Source organism: Macrobrachium nipponense, chromosome 16, assembly GCF_015104395.2.
Source record: "Macrobrachium nipponense isolate FS-2020 chromosome 16, ASM1510439v2, whole genome shotgun sequence".
NCBI lineage: Eukaryota > Metazoa > Arthropoda > Malacostraca > Decapoda > Palaemonidae > Macrobrachium > Macrobrachium nipponense.
In genome coordinates, this window is record NC_087209.1 from 54,962,627 (window position 1) to 54,980,126 (window position 17,500).

Below are 17,500 nucleotides of genomic sequence, written 5' to 3' on the forward strand. Positions count from 1 at the left end.
GAAAAGTAAAGGGACTCCTTTCCTTATTGGTTACAATCCAGTCACTTGGCAATGGGATGCTTGAATCTAAATCTGGGTTTTCTTCAGAATCGGATAAATCTTACCCAGTCTATGATTGAGGCTTTTGAGCTGCTACTCTTGAGTCTCATAGTCATGTCTACATCGAGTAATAATATCTCACAAATCAAAATTTATTTTGCCTTTGAATGCTCATTATGGGTGATAAATGGGTTAAAAAACAAAAATAGATAAATCATTGAAGAACTTTTTTAACCCATCCAATAAACTGATGTTGAGGACCCCTAATAGAGTCATATATGCCTGTGCTAGCTTTCAGAGAGCATGAGATGACCTTTCTCTTCTAACTAGATCAAGGTTCTGAGAATGACCATAGATGCAGAGAAGGCAGTGCAAAAGTAATAGGCTGGTGATGAAACATTTAACTATTTAAAAAATTATTACTGGTTTATTTCAAATTCTATGTTGCTAATTTTTATTTACTCTGATTCTTGTGAATAGGTGCATTGCAAGTGAATCGCCATTACACTGAAACAAGAATGCTGCCCTCAGTCTTACAAGAAGGCTCATCTACAAAATCAAATTCCTCACCAAAGATGGCTTCAGGTAAGATTTTTCATTATGATAATGATTAGTACTTGATTATTATTAGATAATTCTCTTGTCATGTGAATGCATACCCACATGTAGTCTAGGCTCTTAGATATGTGAAGCACTAGCTGTTATATTTTTGTTAGTGTTAAAAGATGATCAGACATTGAATTTTGTTTATGGTATTCCTAAAGTCATGGCTGAGGGAAATAAAAAATGATGGCCATATACCCAGAATTAGATTTATAATTGGGGAAAAATTGCTGTATTTTGGTATGTAAAATAAGAAATTATTTGTGATTGCATGCCATAAAATTATCCAGATGTATGCTCCAAATTTTGCACACCATTAGTACATTGGTACCTCGACATACGAAAGGCTCAACTTAAGAAAAACTCGAGATACGAAAGCAAATACGAAGGTTTTTTTTTTTCTCTACATACGAAAATTGTTCAAGATACGAAAGGTTGTTGCTGTAAAGTCCCGAGATTTGCCCAGACCACCGATAACAATTTTAAAACTCGCTTGCCGCCAACTTAGTAGACTCGCTACCATCCTCCCGCTCTCCCATTGGTTCCTGATGCTAGTCACCGCCATAAGATCCTGCTCTCCTATTGGTCAGCATCTCTCCCATGATCCCATCATGCATCTACGTAGCGGCATGCTTTTTTTACCTCTCGGCGGCATCATCGGTATTGTAAACACATGGAATTCGTTCATTCTATGCGATTTCGTTTATTAACGTAAATTCGTTAGTGATTTCATTGTACAGTAGTACCTCGAGATACGAAATAAATCCGTTCCGAGGCGCCTTTCGTATCATGAGGTTTTCATATCTTGGACCACATTTTACATGTAAAATGGCTAATCTGTTCCAAGCCCTCCAAAAACACCCCAATAAATTTCATAATAAAGGTAAATTGACCTCTAAACAATGAAATACTACAACAATTTGGACCATTCAATACGTAACTTAATAATAAAAATGCAAAACCTGTAAATAAAGTGTATATTAGTGTACAAGAAATATTATTACTGTAACGTAAAATGTGGAAGCTTACCTTTGGAGTGAGGCTATCTCTTAAAGTGGCGGCAGAGGAGGAGGAGGACAAACGGCAGATACGTACACTTAACTTTACGAAACACATAAAAAAATGTCAGAAAAACAAACAAAACACATTAACAAAACTGTAACTCTTAACTTTACAAAAAACTTAAAATAAAATTTATTTTGTCTTTTTTTGATTCTTACATTTCTTTTTACTTTTTTATACTTTACGTAATTTCAATTTCTTCACCACCAAATGGATGCCAGTCCGTTTACGGAATTTTTTGAACCACCCATGTATCATTTTAAATTAGCCGTTACATGGAGTATTATATATGAAAATGTGCACATTTTTATGTAGAATACAACAAAAAAATACTCATGATTGTAGCTTTTATCAGTTTTGAGATATTTTCATATAAATAACGATAAGTGCCAAAATTTCAACCTTCGGGTCAACTTTGACTCTACCAAAATGGGCAAAAAACGCAATTGTAAGCTAAAACTCTTATATTTTAGTAATATTCTATCATTTACCTTCATTTTGCAACAAATTGGAAGTCTCTACCACAATATTTTGATTTATGGTGAATTTATGAAAAAATATTTTCCTTACATCCGCACGATAACTCTTCCGAAAAAAATCATACGTGCGATTGTGGTAATGTTTGCACCATTTTAAAATTAGTCGTTACATAAAGTTTTATATATGGAAATGTGTGCAATTTCATGCACAATACAACTAAAAACAACCCATGGTTGTAGCTTTTATCAGTTTTGAAATATTTTCATATAAAAAATAAGTGACAAATTTTCAACCTTCGGTCAACTTTGACTCTACCGAAATGGTCGAAAAACGCAATTGTAAGCTAAAACTCTTGTATTTTAATAATATTCAATCATTTACCTTCATTTTGCAACAAATTGGAAGTCTCTAGCACAATATTTCGATTTATGGTGAATTTATGAAAAAAATAACATTTCCCTTACGTCCGCGCGGCAACTCTTCCGAAAAAATCATACGTGCGATTGTGGTAATGTTTGCCCCATTTTAAATTAGCCATTACATCAAGTTTTATTTATGAAAATGTGCACAATTTCATGTAGAATACAACAAAATATAATTGAAGGTTGTAGCTTTTTTCATTTTTGAAATATTTGCATATAAATCACGATAAATAGAAAAAAAGCCATGTTCGGTCAACTTTGACCCTACCGAAATGGTAGAAAAACGCAATTGTAAGCTAAAAATCTTACAGTCTAGTAATATTCAGACATTTATCTTTATCTTGAAACAAATTCGAAGTCTCTAGCTCAATATTTAGATTTATGGTGAATTTAAAAATAAAACTTTTCTTCCCTCCGCGCGCGGATTCTCCGCCGCAAATCTCCGAAATGCGTACGTCGCATTCTCGGAATATTTGCTCCATTTCATATTAGGCATTTCATAGAGTTTTATATATGAAAATGTGTGCAATTTTATGTAGAATAAAACGAAAAATATTTGAAGGTTGTAGCTTTTCTCATTTTTGAAATATTTGCATATAAAAAAAATAAAAAAAATTGACATTTGGTCAACTTTAACTTGTCCGAAATGGTAAAAAACTGCAATTGTAAGCTAAAACTCTTACAGTATAGTAATATTCAATCATTTATTTTCATTTTGAAACAAATTGGAAGTCTCTAGAACAATATTTAGATTTATGGTGAATTTTTGAAAAAAACATTTTTTTACGTCCGCACATTACGAATTCATGCATCATTTTGTGATAATATTTTCTGTGTTGCTGTGATCGTTTTACAATGTGTTATATACTAAAATGATTACAATTTAGTGTACAATACAACGGAAAAAATTAACTCGTTAGCTTTAACCATTTTGCTCACAGCGCAATTTGAATACAATTATATATGAAATTTTGTTTTTGCGCTATCATATATCGTATAATTTATATATGATAATGATATTTTTTTTCATTTCTGATGGTTGCTTACTAAACTTCAGGCAATGACAAAAAAAGGAGCCAAAAATGAACTCTTAATCTTGTAAACTAAGCGCGTTGTGATTTTTGAAAAAAATATCTTTTCCGCTTCGGCGCTCACTCCCTCGGCATACGGGAGACGATTTTTATTATACCCCTTCGGCGTTAAAGGGTTAAAAGGTTCCTGGCACAGACCAGAGTTTCCAGACAGCAATTAGAATGTATGATTGGTCTGCTGCAGATTGCATCAGTAATAGATCCAATACTCAAATTGCAAATGAAAAACATGAACAAATTTTGGCTCTTGCACGCAAGAAAAAAGATGTGAGACCGATCTCATCAAAAGAATCAGAAATATGGGGAGATACTTCAGCCTTGGACCCAGAAGGAATCTCTGGCAAAACAGGTCACCTTGATTCCTCCATCTGTAAGAGTGACAATACACACATATGCCTTGTTGACAGGTTGGGGAGGACATTAGGAGGATCGTCAAGTTTCTAAAAAATTCCCATATCAATTTCCTGGAGCTGATGGCTGTCTTTTTGTCTCTCAAAAAACTCAAATCTCCAGAACAGACACATTCTGTTGGTTCTCTTTTTGTCTCAAAAAACTCAAACCTCCAGAACAGACACATATTCTGTTTTTAGACAGCACAACTGCAATGTCCTGCATCAAGAAATCGGGATCACGCTCACATCCTTTCAATATGATAATGCTAGCCATCCTTCAGATGGCACAAGTACAGAAGTGGCACCTCCCCAATTCACCTCACAAGGTCTCTCAATGTAGTAGCAGACTCCATCAAGGAAAATGACAGCCTCAACAGGGGTGAGTGTTGGACAACCACTCTTTCCACTACTTCCACAACTGGAAGTGGACCTGTTTGCCACATACAAGAATCACAAACACCCAGTACATATGTGTTCTAAACTTGAACAATCAAGCAACAGCAAGAGATGCCTTTCTACAAGACTGGAACAAGTGGAGGATGATATATCTTTTTCCTCCATTGTCCCAGATTTTGAAGGTTTTGAACACACTCCTAACCTTCATAGGAACAGCTTACTCAATAGCCCCAAATTGGCCAAACAGGCATTGGTTCCTATTAATTCAACAAATGGGTGAAAAGATTAATTCCTCTAGTGACCAATGTTCTATCCCAGAAAGTAGTGCAAAAATTGTGGACATCATCTATCTGGCAATATCAGTCCGTATGGAAGATATGGTTGAATTGTATATATATATACTGCGAGCCTAGACGAGATTTTTATAGAAGCACTTCTAAATTTTCTTATACAGTATTCACAAAAATAACTTGAAAATGCAGTAATTAGTGAATACAGGCATTCCCTGGTTATCAGTGGACTTGGTTAATGTCGATCCGGTTTTATGATGCAAAATCGGTGATTTATGGCACCATAATGGGCCAAGTTTTGGTGCTAATAATAGAGTTATGGTGCCATAGCATACCTAACAGAGGCACCATTAACCGGTTATCGGTGCCATAACTGAAACTCGGAGCCATGAGTGCCACAAATCACCAAGTTTAGGTTAATGGCAGTTTTTGCTTATCAGCACCCCACCAGGAATGGAACCCCCGCCGATAACCAGGGACTATCTTTATCGCTCTCTATGGAAAAATTGCAAATCAGTGAAATTGTCCACAATTTATTTGGAAGCTGTGAATGCTGAACCATAATATAGTGGGAATCCACTGTATACCCATATGTATTCATTACATCATGTTATGATAAACTATGCACTTACAACATGTTTGTATTCCATTTGTGTGCCCCTCCCTCTCTCTCTCTCTCTCTCTCTCTCTCTCTCCCTCTCTCATCGACTCTCTCTCTCAGCTCTCTCTCTCTCTCTCGTCTCTCTCTCATTCCGTCTCTCGTTCACTCTCTCTCTCTCTCTCTCTCTCTCTCAGGTTTTGTTATGAAGAATTTGTTTGTTTGGTTTAAAAACAAACAATGTTTGTTTTTTTATATTGTATGGATTTTGTATACAATACACCTCTTGTAAGCATAGGTTGTTGGTACAGGTGTGTTTACATATTGTGAGAAACAATTAATTTTACAGATGATATCTTGAATTTGAAGGAAAGTAAATCATTACTTTAAATTGAATGGTAATTACAAATTACCAGGTGGGATAGGCAATTGGGTACTTTTATATGGAATTGTGCTAGGCTATAGTTTATGAGAGTTAGCACCTGGTACCATATTGCATAGATTATATGCCAGTCTTCATAACATGGCAGATTTCGTTACTTATCAGAAGGGCAGACCACCGAGCAGTCAGTTAAGTTGAGGTGACACTGTATTCAATAAAAGTTAGTAAACATTATGTTCTGTATTTTATGGAGTATAAGATGTGCTCTCCCCCCCACCAAAATGGCTCAGAAACACTGCCATTGCATATAAGTAAAGAGGAGGCCTCATATGGGTTAATGTTATTCCCAATGCTCTCAATAGTATGATCATTTTACCCCAGATGGACCCAGATGGGCATTTCTATCTACCCCAACTCCATGATTTTTCGCTAAATGGAGTTAGTATTATTGTTATTGTTATCATTAATATTTTAATTATTATATTCATTTCTTATTGTTATTACTGTAATTACAGTTTTAATATTTCTGATATTATAAAAGGAATTACGTATCCTAAAGAGGCAAAATACTAATCTGCAGAGAAAGACGACAATTACATGAAATGCATACTTGTGAATTTTCATATATTCAACCAGGTTTCCCAAACTTACGAATTCTCTAATAATTCATTACTGCATAGTATTTCTCATAGCAGTGAGAATTTTGGTAATACTCGCTCGTATGTCATTTAGCGACACATGGCAGTGATGATTTCAGTAAAACCGAATCAGTTGGCGATTTTTAGATTGTAAAGATTACCAGAATTCAAGGGGCACATAATTGCAATGTTCACCTCTTATAATATGATAATAAAAGGATTTTGACGTAATAAGGAAAAATCTATTTCTGGGCGATTGGCTCGTGTTCGCCAGCGAATATCCTTTAATCTATTATTTCTAGGGTAAATGTACTAACACATAACCCAGAGAATAAATAAAATAAAGAAAAAGGTCAGTATGACTGACTCCGCTCACCCTCTAGGAGGGTGTCGGTATGAACACTAGGCGAGTGAGACCACTACCACGAGCCAAATGCCAATAGAAAAAATCTCCCACTACAAAACCCTCCAAGAGGGGAGCCGTCCCACAGAGGGAGCAGCTCGTACTACTACTACACCATCCCATGCTTGCGACTGCTGCGCCTCTAGTGGCCCATCTGAAGGTTATGCAGACAATCTTGAGCGAAGGGATGGTAGGGGGGTATTTCGCTGGCGACACGAGCCAATCGCCCAGAAATAGATTTTTCCTTACGTCAAAATCCTTTTTCTGGGCTCAGCTCGTGTCGCTTGCGCGAAATCGTACCAGAGAAACAGCACAAGATTGTAACAAAGTAAATAAAATATAATAAAACAAAATAGGTCTCAAATAAAAGATACAAAATACAAAAGAATTGAATATAATTGCTAAAAAGATACAAGTAACACACAGTAAAACAAAATCAGAATTATGCTTAAATTACCCTTAAATCTAATTATGGTTAATAATATAAGGTAATTTACATATATACAAATAGTACAATGATTACCTATCACAATAAATCTGTGTACAACATGTATCCAAAAATAGAAATAGCAATTAGTATAAATTTACATAAATATTTGATCAATGATAAAATAAAATATCTTAGGAATGTATATGACTTAATATACAAAACCCGTAACCATTGCATTATGATGTATCCCCTAGCATAAAAATAAGGGGATAACATCTATGAGATCAGTATGGTAATCAGATGTGAGTGTCCCTAACCAGACAAAAGGGGCACTATACAATCATAAAGCAGCTAAGACACAAGGTAAATGTTAATGAACAAGGCAGGAATAGACGAACTGTTGGGGTGAGGCAGGTAGAAAGAGGACTGAATCTTCTACTATAATCTAGCTAGAGTCAGGGGAAACTATGTTACCCGCTGCTACTGCTGGGAATTTCAGAGCTTCCAAGGACTTAAGGTAGTGACGTGTTTGAACACTGTCGGCGATTTCCATCCAGTATACTTCTTTAAATCAGCAAAATTCATATGTTGGAAGTAATTAATTGAGGTGGCTACTGCCCTGACATCATGTGCTTTTGGAAAGGAGTCAGGATTGGCTTGTTGATAAAGTACAGGATTTGTTGCCTGATGCCTTTAGTGGATAAAGTACCACCTTTTTCCCTCCTAAAGAGGGGCCACCCCGATGAGGAAGAGGAGGTCCTGGATAGAAAGGCTCGTAAGGTTGAAACCGGACAAAGGGAAACATTCTTGTGGAAGGGGTAGTACCTTCCAAGGTTCCCACCTCATCAAAGGATCTTCATTCTTTGCTAAAAAGCTACGTTCCGGAGAAAGTAGCACTTTCCCCCGTGGGAAGGAATTGAATATGATCCGGATCTCTGGATAAAGCCGACAGTTCTGAAATTCTTGCTCCTGAAGCTAGGCTTAATAAAAACAGAGTTTTTCTCAGGAGCATCAATAAACGAGCATGTGTCATTATCGGTTTCGGAAGCCAGTTTTTAGAACATCGTTTAAGAACCATGAAACTGACGTAGGCCTGACCAGAGGGCCTAAGTCTAGCACATGCTTTAGGAATAGACGAGAAATAGGTATCTGTCAAGTCTATGTTAAATCCAAATTGAAATATCTTTTTCAATGCTGACTTGTTTGTCGTAATCGTGCTAGCTGCTAAACCCTTTTCAAATAAAGATCTGAAAAGGATATAGCAGAATTAACTGTCATGATTCTGATATCTGACTCTCTCAGGAAGATTGCTAACTTTTTTGACGGCAGCATCATACTGCCTCAAAGTTGAATCCCTTTTATCGGATTCCAGGAGGAAAAGAATATTCTGAGGGTCAATATTCGCATCTCTTTTTGCCGCAAACTTCATGAAATCCATAAAGTTAGGGTTTTGAGAATCCCTGAGGAAGCGAACACAGTCTTCGTTTGTACTGACTGGGAGAGCTTGGGACTGGGGATCCGAAGGGGACGAAGACCCAGTTCCAGGATCAGGGTGGTACCAATTGCTCTTCGGCCAGTCTGGGGGCTTACTAGAGCCACTTGACCCCTGAATGGTCCTGAGTTTTGTCTAAGACCTTCATAAGGAAGATTCACCTGGATGGGAATACGTAAATCTTCTCCCAGTTGTTCCAATCCAGAGCCAGGGCGTCCGTGGCGTAAGCCAGAGGGTCCAGGTTGGGGGCTACATACACGGTAGTTTGTGGTTCGCTTGTGATGCGAAGAGATCCACCTGTAGCCCTGGGACACTTTGAAGGTCCATTGGAACGAACTCTCGTCTAGAGACCATTCCGACTCTAGGGGTACTGATCGGGATAGGGCGGTCTGCTATGACGTTTCTTACTCCCAGCTATGTGGTGGAGGAAAGATGCCAACTGAATTTGTCTGCCAGGGAGAAGATGGCTATCATGACGTGATTTTATGACGTGACTTGGAGCCTCCTCTGTTTATGCAATGTACTACACTGGCGCTGGTCCAAGACTAGCTTTATGTGGGAGTACCTTGTGGGCGTAATCTTTCAGAGTCAAGAAGACTGCCATTGCCTCCAGTACGATATGGGAACTGACGGAACTGGGGTGACCAAAATTCCTTGCACCTTTTTGACCTGGGAGTACCCTCCCCAGCCGCTTAAGGACGCGTCTGTGTGGATGGTAATCCATGGTGGAGGGAACTGAAGAGGGACTGACACTGACAGATTCTTGACTTTTGCCCACGGCCGAAGCCGGTTCTTTAGAATCAGAGGTACTGAGGATAGCTTGTCCCTGGGACCTGACATTTGCTCGAGATCGCAGATCCTGGTTAGATCTTTCAGTTTGGCTTTCATTAAGATGTTCGTTACTGAAGCAAACTGGAGAGAGCCGAGGATTCTTTCCTGAGCTCTCCTCGATGCTAGTTTGTGACTTAGAAATTGCTTGACTGACTTCGCTATTTCTTTCCTTTTGGTGGATGGAATCGACAGAGTGTGTGAGGATAGATTCCATTGAATGCCTAGCCACTGAAGGTTTGACTCTGGGGTGAGTCTTGGACTTGGATCTGTTTATCTTGAATCCTAGATATTCTAGGAATTGTTGGAATCACTTTCAGTGTGGGGCCTTGTTGCATTCTTCGACTGATGTGCCCAGATCAACCAATCGTCGAGATACGCTACTACCATAATCCCTTGAGCTCTGAGCTGTTGCACTACTACTTCCGCTAGCTTCGTGACACCCTGGGTGCCACGTTGACCGCCCGAACGGGACTACCTTGAAGGAGAACGTCTGGTCTCCTATCTTGAATCCCAGATACGGACGGAAGTGTCTTGCATAGGGATATGATAGTAGGCGTCTGTAAGATCGATAGAGGTGGTGACGGCCCCACGGGGAAGTAAGGTCCGCACCTGTGAGATCGTGAGCATCTTGAACTTGTCGCAGCGGATGGCTAAGTTTAAGCGGGACAAGTCTAAGATTACCCTTCTTTTGTTTGAGCCTTTCTTTGGACGCTGAACAAGCGACCTTGAAATTTTAATCTCTTGACTTTGACTATAGCTCCTTTCTGAAGGAGGTCCTCTGCGTACTCTGTCAATTCGTTGGAAGGAATTGTTGACGGAAAGGTATGGCTGGAGGTGGGTTCGTCAACCAGCTCCAACCAGCCCTTTTCGACACTATGCTCTGAGCCCACTGGCTGAAGTTCCAACCCCGGTTGGCAGGAAAGTGAAACAGCCCCTACCCTCCTAACCTGAAGTTCCTCATTGGTTCTGGTAACCCCCTCGACCTCCTCTGAAGTGCTTTCCCCTATTGAAGGGGCCTCCCGATCCTCTCCCACGAAAGGACCGCTTACCTCTGCCTCCCTTGTTCGAGCGGTCATACTTCTGAGAAGCTTGACTCTCGAAGGCTGGATTGTAAGCTGGAGAGATGGCGTATGAGGTGGAGGGTTGAGGCTGAGGGCGGGGATATCACATAAATAGGCTGTGATTGACCTTTAGACGTGGAGGGCTGAGCTGTCTGCACTAACGGCACTGTAGGAACTTGTTGAGGGAAGCGCGGCTGCTTCTTTTGGTAAGGTTGGAAACGTCTAGGCTTCCTTTGTCCCTTACCTTTTGGTGTCAAGTCTTGCCTTCTCCTAGCCGTAAGACCCCAACGGTCCTTAAGGCTTTGGTTCAACCTCGTAGCCTCTGCTTGTACTTCCTTTACCATAGCCTCTGGGAAGAGATCTGCGCCCCAAGAGTGTTAGAAGAAAGTAACCTATTCGGTTCATGCCGAATGTTGCCTCTAGCAATACATGCTTTCTGCAATTTGTTCTAGCAGTGGCAAACTCGAACATGTCTGACTGCACCGTTTGAGTCAGGGCTTTGGTCATAAGCTTAAAAATTGGTTCTGAACCATAAGCCATGGTTGCTACCTCAGACATATAGCCATCAGGTTGATTGACCTGGCTAGTCGTGTTTCGAGTCAAACTCCCGCTTGAATAAGACTATCCGGGAGGCACCTGGGCAGCTGTTTCACCAAACTGCTCCATAGCACAGTCAGGTTTGAGTTTGCCAGCTGTGAAAGTGTTAGGCAAGTCCTCCCATAATTCTCCAATTTGACGGGAGCAACGGAGAAGTGGGGTCTGCTTCTTTCAGCTGAGGCATGGGTTCCCCTTTCTGAGCTGCTGAGATGGTCGACCTCGCTATCTTGGTAAGGAAAGGGAGCGGGGTACCTTCGTCCATCGTGAAAATGGTAAGGGACTTTTGAATGGTTGGATCTTGGTATTCGAACAGTCCATGTCGTCTAGACATCTAAGCCATTCTCGTTGGGCCTGGTCCCGAGAATAGAGGACTGTCTCTTTGGTACCCTGTCATCTCTAACCATAGCCGAAGGCGTGAGCCTAGCGTAGCCTATGAAGGGAGGCTGTAGGCCTTCCGGGTAGAACTCGAAGTCCTCTATTCTTCGAGTTCCAAACTCCGGTATGGAGATGAGACCATCTTGGAAGGAGGGACATATGACGCTACTCTCCAAGATGTTCATGAGGACAAAGCGGGCAGCGAGTCATACGGGGGAAGCTGAGATCCACTAGTGTTAGAGGTTGAGGAGAGGCAAGAGGGGCTTCTCTTAGGCCCGGCTATAATAGTATCCTGAGAAGTTATCCTATCCGACAGGCGAGATATCATATGTTCCATACTCGTCTTAAGGGAGCCTACCAAGTCGCCCACCTGTTGCAACAGGCCAGCATTGGTGTCCAGAGCCGGAGGCTGCTGCGGAGGTGGAGGGGAGACTCTGAATAGGCACCAAAGGTAGTGGAACTGGTGATACTGCCGGGGTGCGGGATTTCTCCTTAGGCTTACTCTTTGAGGACTTTGAGCCGGAGCTAGACCCTTTAGACCTGTCTGGGCCGAGGGATTACGAGCCGGAGACTTACGCGAAGAAGAAGACGAGGACGTCTTCTTCGAGGACGATGACGTCTTAGTCAAGGTCATATGCTTAGACTTGATCTTAGGCCTAACCGAAGCCTCTGGAGGAGTATATAACTCATCACCGGTAAAGCCTGGGAAGGATGGTGAAGTTGCAGGGGTAAGAAACAGTCACTCCCAAGGGGACCCTTGGATACCTGCATTACTTACCTCGACCAACAGGTCGTCTATACCTACCATAGGTTCAACATTTATATCCAGGTTGCGACATCCGTGGAGATATCCTGGTCTTGTTCAGTCAAGGAGGCCGCCAGCTGTTGTTGGATAAAGGCAATAGAGGGGTCCGCCTCCTTACCGGGTCGACGTACCCAGTCGCCTTGCCTCCGGGGAAGATTAACAAAGCTAAACGCTTCTCCAGTATGTAGGGCTGACCCTTGGCGGCGTTCTGAAAACCAAAACCTCCGACCCAGGCCCGCAGGGTAGCCAATGCCGTATCTCTTACTGCCGGAGCCTGTAAGAGAGGATATTTTTTAGATTTAAGAACCACTTAAAACTAAAACTTAGGATATAACTTAAAACTAGATGCCTTAAGTTAAAGTAATGATGAAAACTTAAGAAGTAAAAGAAGCGGAGCGGCATGCGGAGATGGAATACTACGCCTTCCAAAAGCTGGCTCACCAGATCGTAACATATGGTACGTCTCATGGTACCAGACCTGGATGTCCCCGTGCGGAGTCCTCGCATGGAGCATGGGACCGGCAACTTCGTGTCCACAGGGGTCCGAAGTGTAGCGGAACATCCCGGATGCTCACAGTTGGTGGGCCTGTAAGTGGGAAGACACATGAGTATCTTAAAGGGGTAACACTTACAGACTAAGGACAAAAGAACTCCGTTACGTGGCGGAGCTCGGAAAAAATTTGGGCATAACCCCATCCCTGCATTGCCTGAATAGGCTATAATCCCGGAGAGATCCGGTAAATACTAAGGGAGGGGTGGGGATGGTTTAAGAAACTTAAGATAAACTTAAAGATAACTTAAACCTACATGCAAGTAACCGGACTAGGTCCAGTGAAGCGGAGTTTAGTAACTCAGCAATACGGTACGGTTAGAAAGACCTATTGTATGCTCCGGTCCAACTATGGTGGACTATACCCTTCCGCTGGATACCAGGACTCCGATAGGGAGGAGCTCTAGTAAGGAGGGAAGGGCGAGATGACATACAGACTCGCGCTAACCCGGAGCGACAAGGAAGTAACGGAGGGGGGGAAGGCCAGAGCCCCCCACAACGTACCACCCACCGGCCGAGCCGAGAAGCGGAGAGGTCGGAACCAGTCAGGGACTGTCGGACTCCCAGGCCCCTCCGGTGGAGGGGAAGGGGGAGGCAGGCTCGGGCATGCTGGGCGAGCAAGGACAGACCGACCCACCCCCGCCCGACTCTATGGGAGAGCGGGAGAGGGGGAAGGGAGACTGGCAGGCGCCTGGCTGACTCGTGATCACGTAGTGACCACGAGGCGGTAAACTAAGATACGGTAACCAAGCCTAGGCCAACCAACTGATCAGAGAGAAGCTATCGGGAAGCAACCTGAACTGAAAAGCGGTAGCATATAGGCCCATAGGGCGAAAACCAACTGATCAGAGAGAAGCTATGAGGAAGCGACCGAACTGATCAACGGTAGACTAGGCTCTACGAGCCAGGACCTAGGCTAAGCCAGACGCCAACTAACCTAACAACAACAAAACATAAAAATATAATATATAATAAAAATGAAAGAAAGAAGGTAAAATAGCAGGAGAAATCCAGGAGTGTGCGACTAGCTCGAAGGCAAGTCTACCACTCAAGCTATCAGGGCCGATACAAAGAACCTGGACTAGGGTCTGGATAGAAAAGCCTACATAAGGTGAAATACATACATGTATAACAACTTGAGTAGACGTAATAACGCGGATAATCAAAATAGAGCGTAAAATAATAAGGGATGTTCTAGGTATGGAAGACCAAGAACGAACCCAACATGCGGCAGGACATGCTGCCATGCTTCCAGCCCCGAGAACGTATCTATACCTAAAAAAACGGCAAATACCGTCTCGGGGACGGAAAAAACTCGCTAACCGTAAATACTGAGTACTTAACTTAGCTGCTGCGATAGCTGCACGCTCCATTATATAGCAAAAAATCCACGAAAGGGCACAAAAAACACAGAGAGAAAATTAGCACGTGTGGCTCCTGGCGCTAACTTTTAAAGGATGGCCACTAGAGGCGCAGCAGTCGCAAGCATGGGATGGTGTAGTAGTAGTACGAGCTGCTCCCTCTGTGGGACGGCTCCCCTCTTGGAGGGTTTTTGTAGTGGGAGATTTCTATTGGCATTTGGCTCGTGGTAGTGGTCTCACTCGCCTAGTGTTCATACCGACACCCTCCTAGAGGGTGAGCGAGTCAGTCATACTGACCTTTTTCCTTTATTTTATTTATTCTCTGGTATGTGTAGTACATTTACCCTAGAAATAATAGAGATTAAAGGATATTTCGCGCAAGCGACACGAGCTGAGCCCAGAAATAAAATGAAATATAATGGGATACATTAAGTAAAACAACAGTTTTATTAATGTTGTTATTTTAAAAGCAACTGTTCTACTTGACTTTAGCAAATGGATGCTATTGGTGTAAGAGCCTAACTGCAGCCAACAGTTCCAACACATTTTTGCACCTTAACTGATGTCTTGCCATGTCACACCCAAGTGACTTGGGGTGACTTAGTTCAGCTGCTCAGTTTCTAGAATTTTGGGTAGGTAAGGGATTATAAACACACACTAAAAACTTTTTTTTACAATTATGCCCTGCTGAAAGAGGAGTGTGTCTAATATGCCTGGGCATCCTACATGTCGTCAAATATGGTTTATTTGATTGTTTTTAAACTGTTGCATTTTAGTCCAATATTATGAATAAGTAATAATGATTTAATGATTCACAGTATTGTAAGCATGAACTGTAATTATTATTGTAAATAACTAATTTTCCTATTTAATTTTTTCCAACAGTACCTCTGACAAAACCTGTGGTATCATCAGTGAGAGTGCCACGTGTTATTCAAAGTTCTAATCCAGCTAGGAAAGCTGCAACACGTACGCTTCGCAACACTTCACATGTTTCTAAAACAGCAGTGAATGGTAACAAGGCTGCAGGAATTAACACTACACAAACAAAAAACATAAGTACCAAGATGAACTTGAAAATCAAGTCAGATGAAGTTGATGATAAATCCACAAATCAAGATCAAAAGCAGGATAATTCCAAAGGAACTGTGAGTCTTGGCAGTTTAGTAGAGTTGTTGAATGTTGTTAAAGCTTTGCCATGTGGTTTCATTGAAGATCTTGTGAAGTCAATGAAGGAAAATATAACCTCCAGTGGATCAGTGAAAGTTCCACAAAATCAAGAAGTATCAGATGCTCAAGAAAACAAAATGATTCGTAGTAATATTTTGCTTTCTAACAGTGTGCATGGCAAATTTCAAAAAGCTGTGCCTCAAGCAAATGTATTGGTGCCACAAGAGTCTACAACTAATAAGATTATACCCACTGTCACCACAAACTTAGGCTTATGGCCCCTCACACTTTTCCCATCAATATCTACCTCTCAGTCTATCACTGGTGCACCAAGAGTTGCACGTGTTGCTCCAATAGCCCCAACCACTGTGGTATCTTCCCCAGGACTCACTAGAGCAGTAAGAGTTTGTGTAACTGAAGCACCACATGTTTCACTTGAGCCACCTAAGAAGAAATCATGTGATCATGTAACATCCATGGGGTATGAAATTATTGAGAGAAATCAGTTGGTTCGTGAGCCAGTTGTAAATCCAGTAATGCCACCTCCGATTATAACACAAAGTTCAGTAATGACATACAGTGCAGTTGCTCAACCAGCAACTCAGAGTGTTATCCAAGATCATTGTGATACTCAAAATAATGTTGCTGCTTCACAACCCACCGAAACCCAAGAACCTACAGTTATTCAGTCTTCACCTCAAGTTCAAGTAGAAACGGCTAATGTTCTCAACTCGGCTAATGGGACTGCATTAAACACACATCAAGAGCCCATGTATCAAACCATGACTTCTTCATTATTGCAGACTATTAATCAGGCTCCTCAACAGGTAAGCCAAGCAGTAAATGTCAGTGCACCTTTAAATCAAGCATCTGCTGTGAATCCACCCTTAAATGTTTCTCTTGGTCAGAGTATTCAACAATTGAGTCACCCAGTAAATGTATCGATTAATCATGCACCTCAAACTGTTAGTCAGTCTATGGATGCTACATTGAATCAAAATCTTCAAGAAGGAACTCAGCCACTCAGTGTAGCTGGACTTCCACCTGCTACAGAAGTAAACCAGGCAGTAATAAAAGCTGAACCACGGGCCATCACTCGGCACGCCACACAACAAGAGTTACCCATGCCATCTGTGCCAACAAGTTTAGCAGCACCACTATTTAGTCAGTCTTCTGACATGGGAACACCTCAAATGGTAGTTGGTAATCATAGCATCTTGAATAATCCTTCTAGCAATCAAACAACCACACTAACTCCTCAGTCAGTTGTTTCATCAGCTTTAACACATTCTGATCCATTGCTCTCACAGTCAGTGTCTTCTATGCAGTTAGACCAGAATGGAGTTGCTCAGGGTTCTACAAGGAACCAACCAACTGTGGAATCTAGACAAAGGGCTGAAGTTCTCATGACGCCCAGCTCAACTGCTACCCAGGTTTCTATGCAGAATGAAGTAACTTCAGCAATTAGTCTCTCAGAGACAGAGCTCCTTAACTACTTTGACCCAAACTGCTTTGATAATGGTAAGTTTTTTTCAAAATTAAAAGTACAGTAACTTTAAAAATAATTTTGATACTAAAAAGCCTTTGATACTAAAAAAAAACCCTTTTGTCATTTTTGTGTGAATTATTATGAAAATTGAACTGGCATTGTGACTTATATGATATTTACTTTTTTTTTGCAGTGTGAAGACTTTGGTCTTGAATGACTGAATTTATCAAGAGTCAGATACAATTTAACATAAGTAACAGGTAAGATTAATAATCCCTGCTGCTTTGTTTAAAGAAGATAGGCCAATCTTCTTGTCACTTGCAGAATTTTTTAACATAGTTTTTGAAAACATTTCTACATATCATCACAACCCAGAGTTTTGATAATTGTAAAGGACAGCTTTGAATCAGCAGAAATATTTTTGTGTGGTTAAAACTGTCAGTTTTGTAGTTATGTATTATTATTTGTAATTGCTCAACAGTTACAGTTATGTACCTATTTACAAGTTAAATGATTGTAATTTCTTGTTACTGGGATTTTGCT

The 17,500-nt window shown here is 41.1% G+C and overlaps 1 protein-coding gene across 1 annotated transcript in view; it reads left to right on the forward strand.

The window, feature by feature from the left end:
• LOC135195700 (nuclear factor of activated T-cells 5-like) overlaps positions 1–17,500 on the forward strand; it is a gene marked incomplete in the record, with an annotated part of 221,671 nt that overhangs the window by 203,252 nt on the left and 919 nt on the right. The window contains 3 exon segments of the mRNA XM_064222099.1: positions 520–624; positions 15,184–16,989; positions 17,151–17,500. The exon segment at positions 17,151–17,500 is cut by the window's right edge and continues 919 nt beyond it. Coding sequence (XP_064078169.1) covers positions 520–624; positions 15,184–16,989; positions 17,151–17,155 — 1,916 coding nt within the window.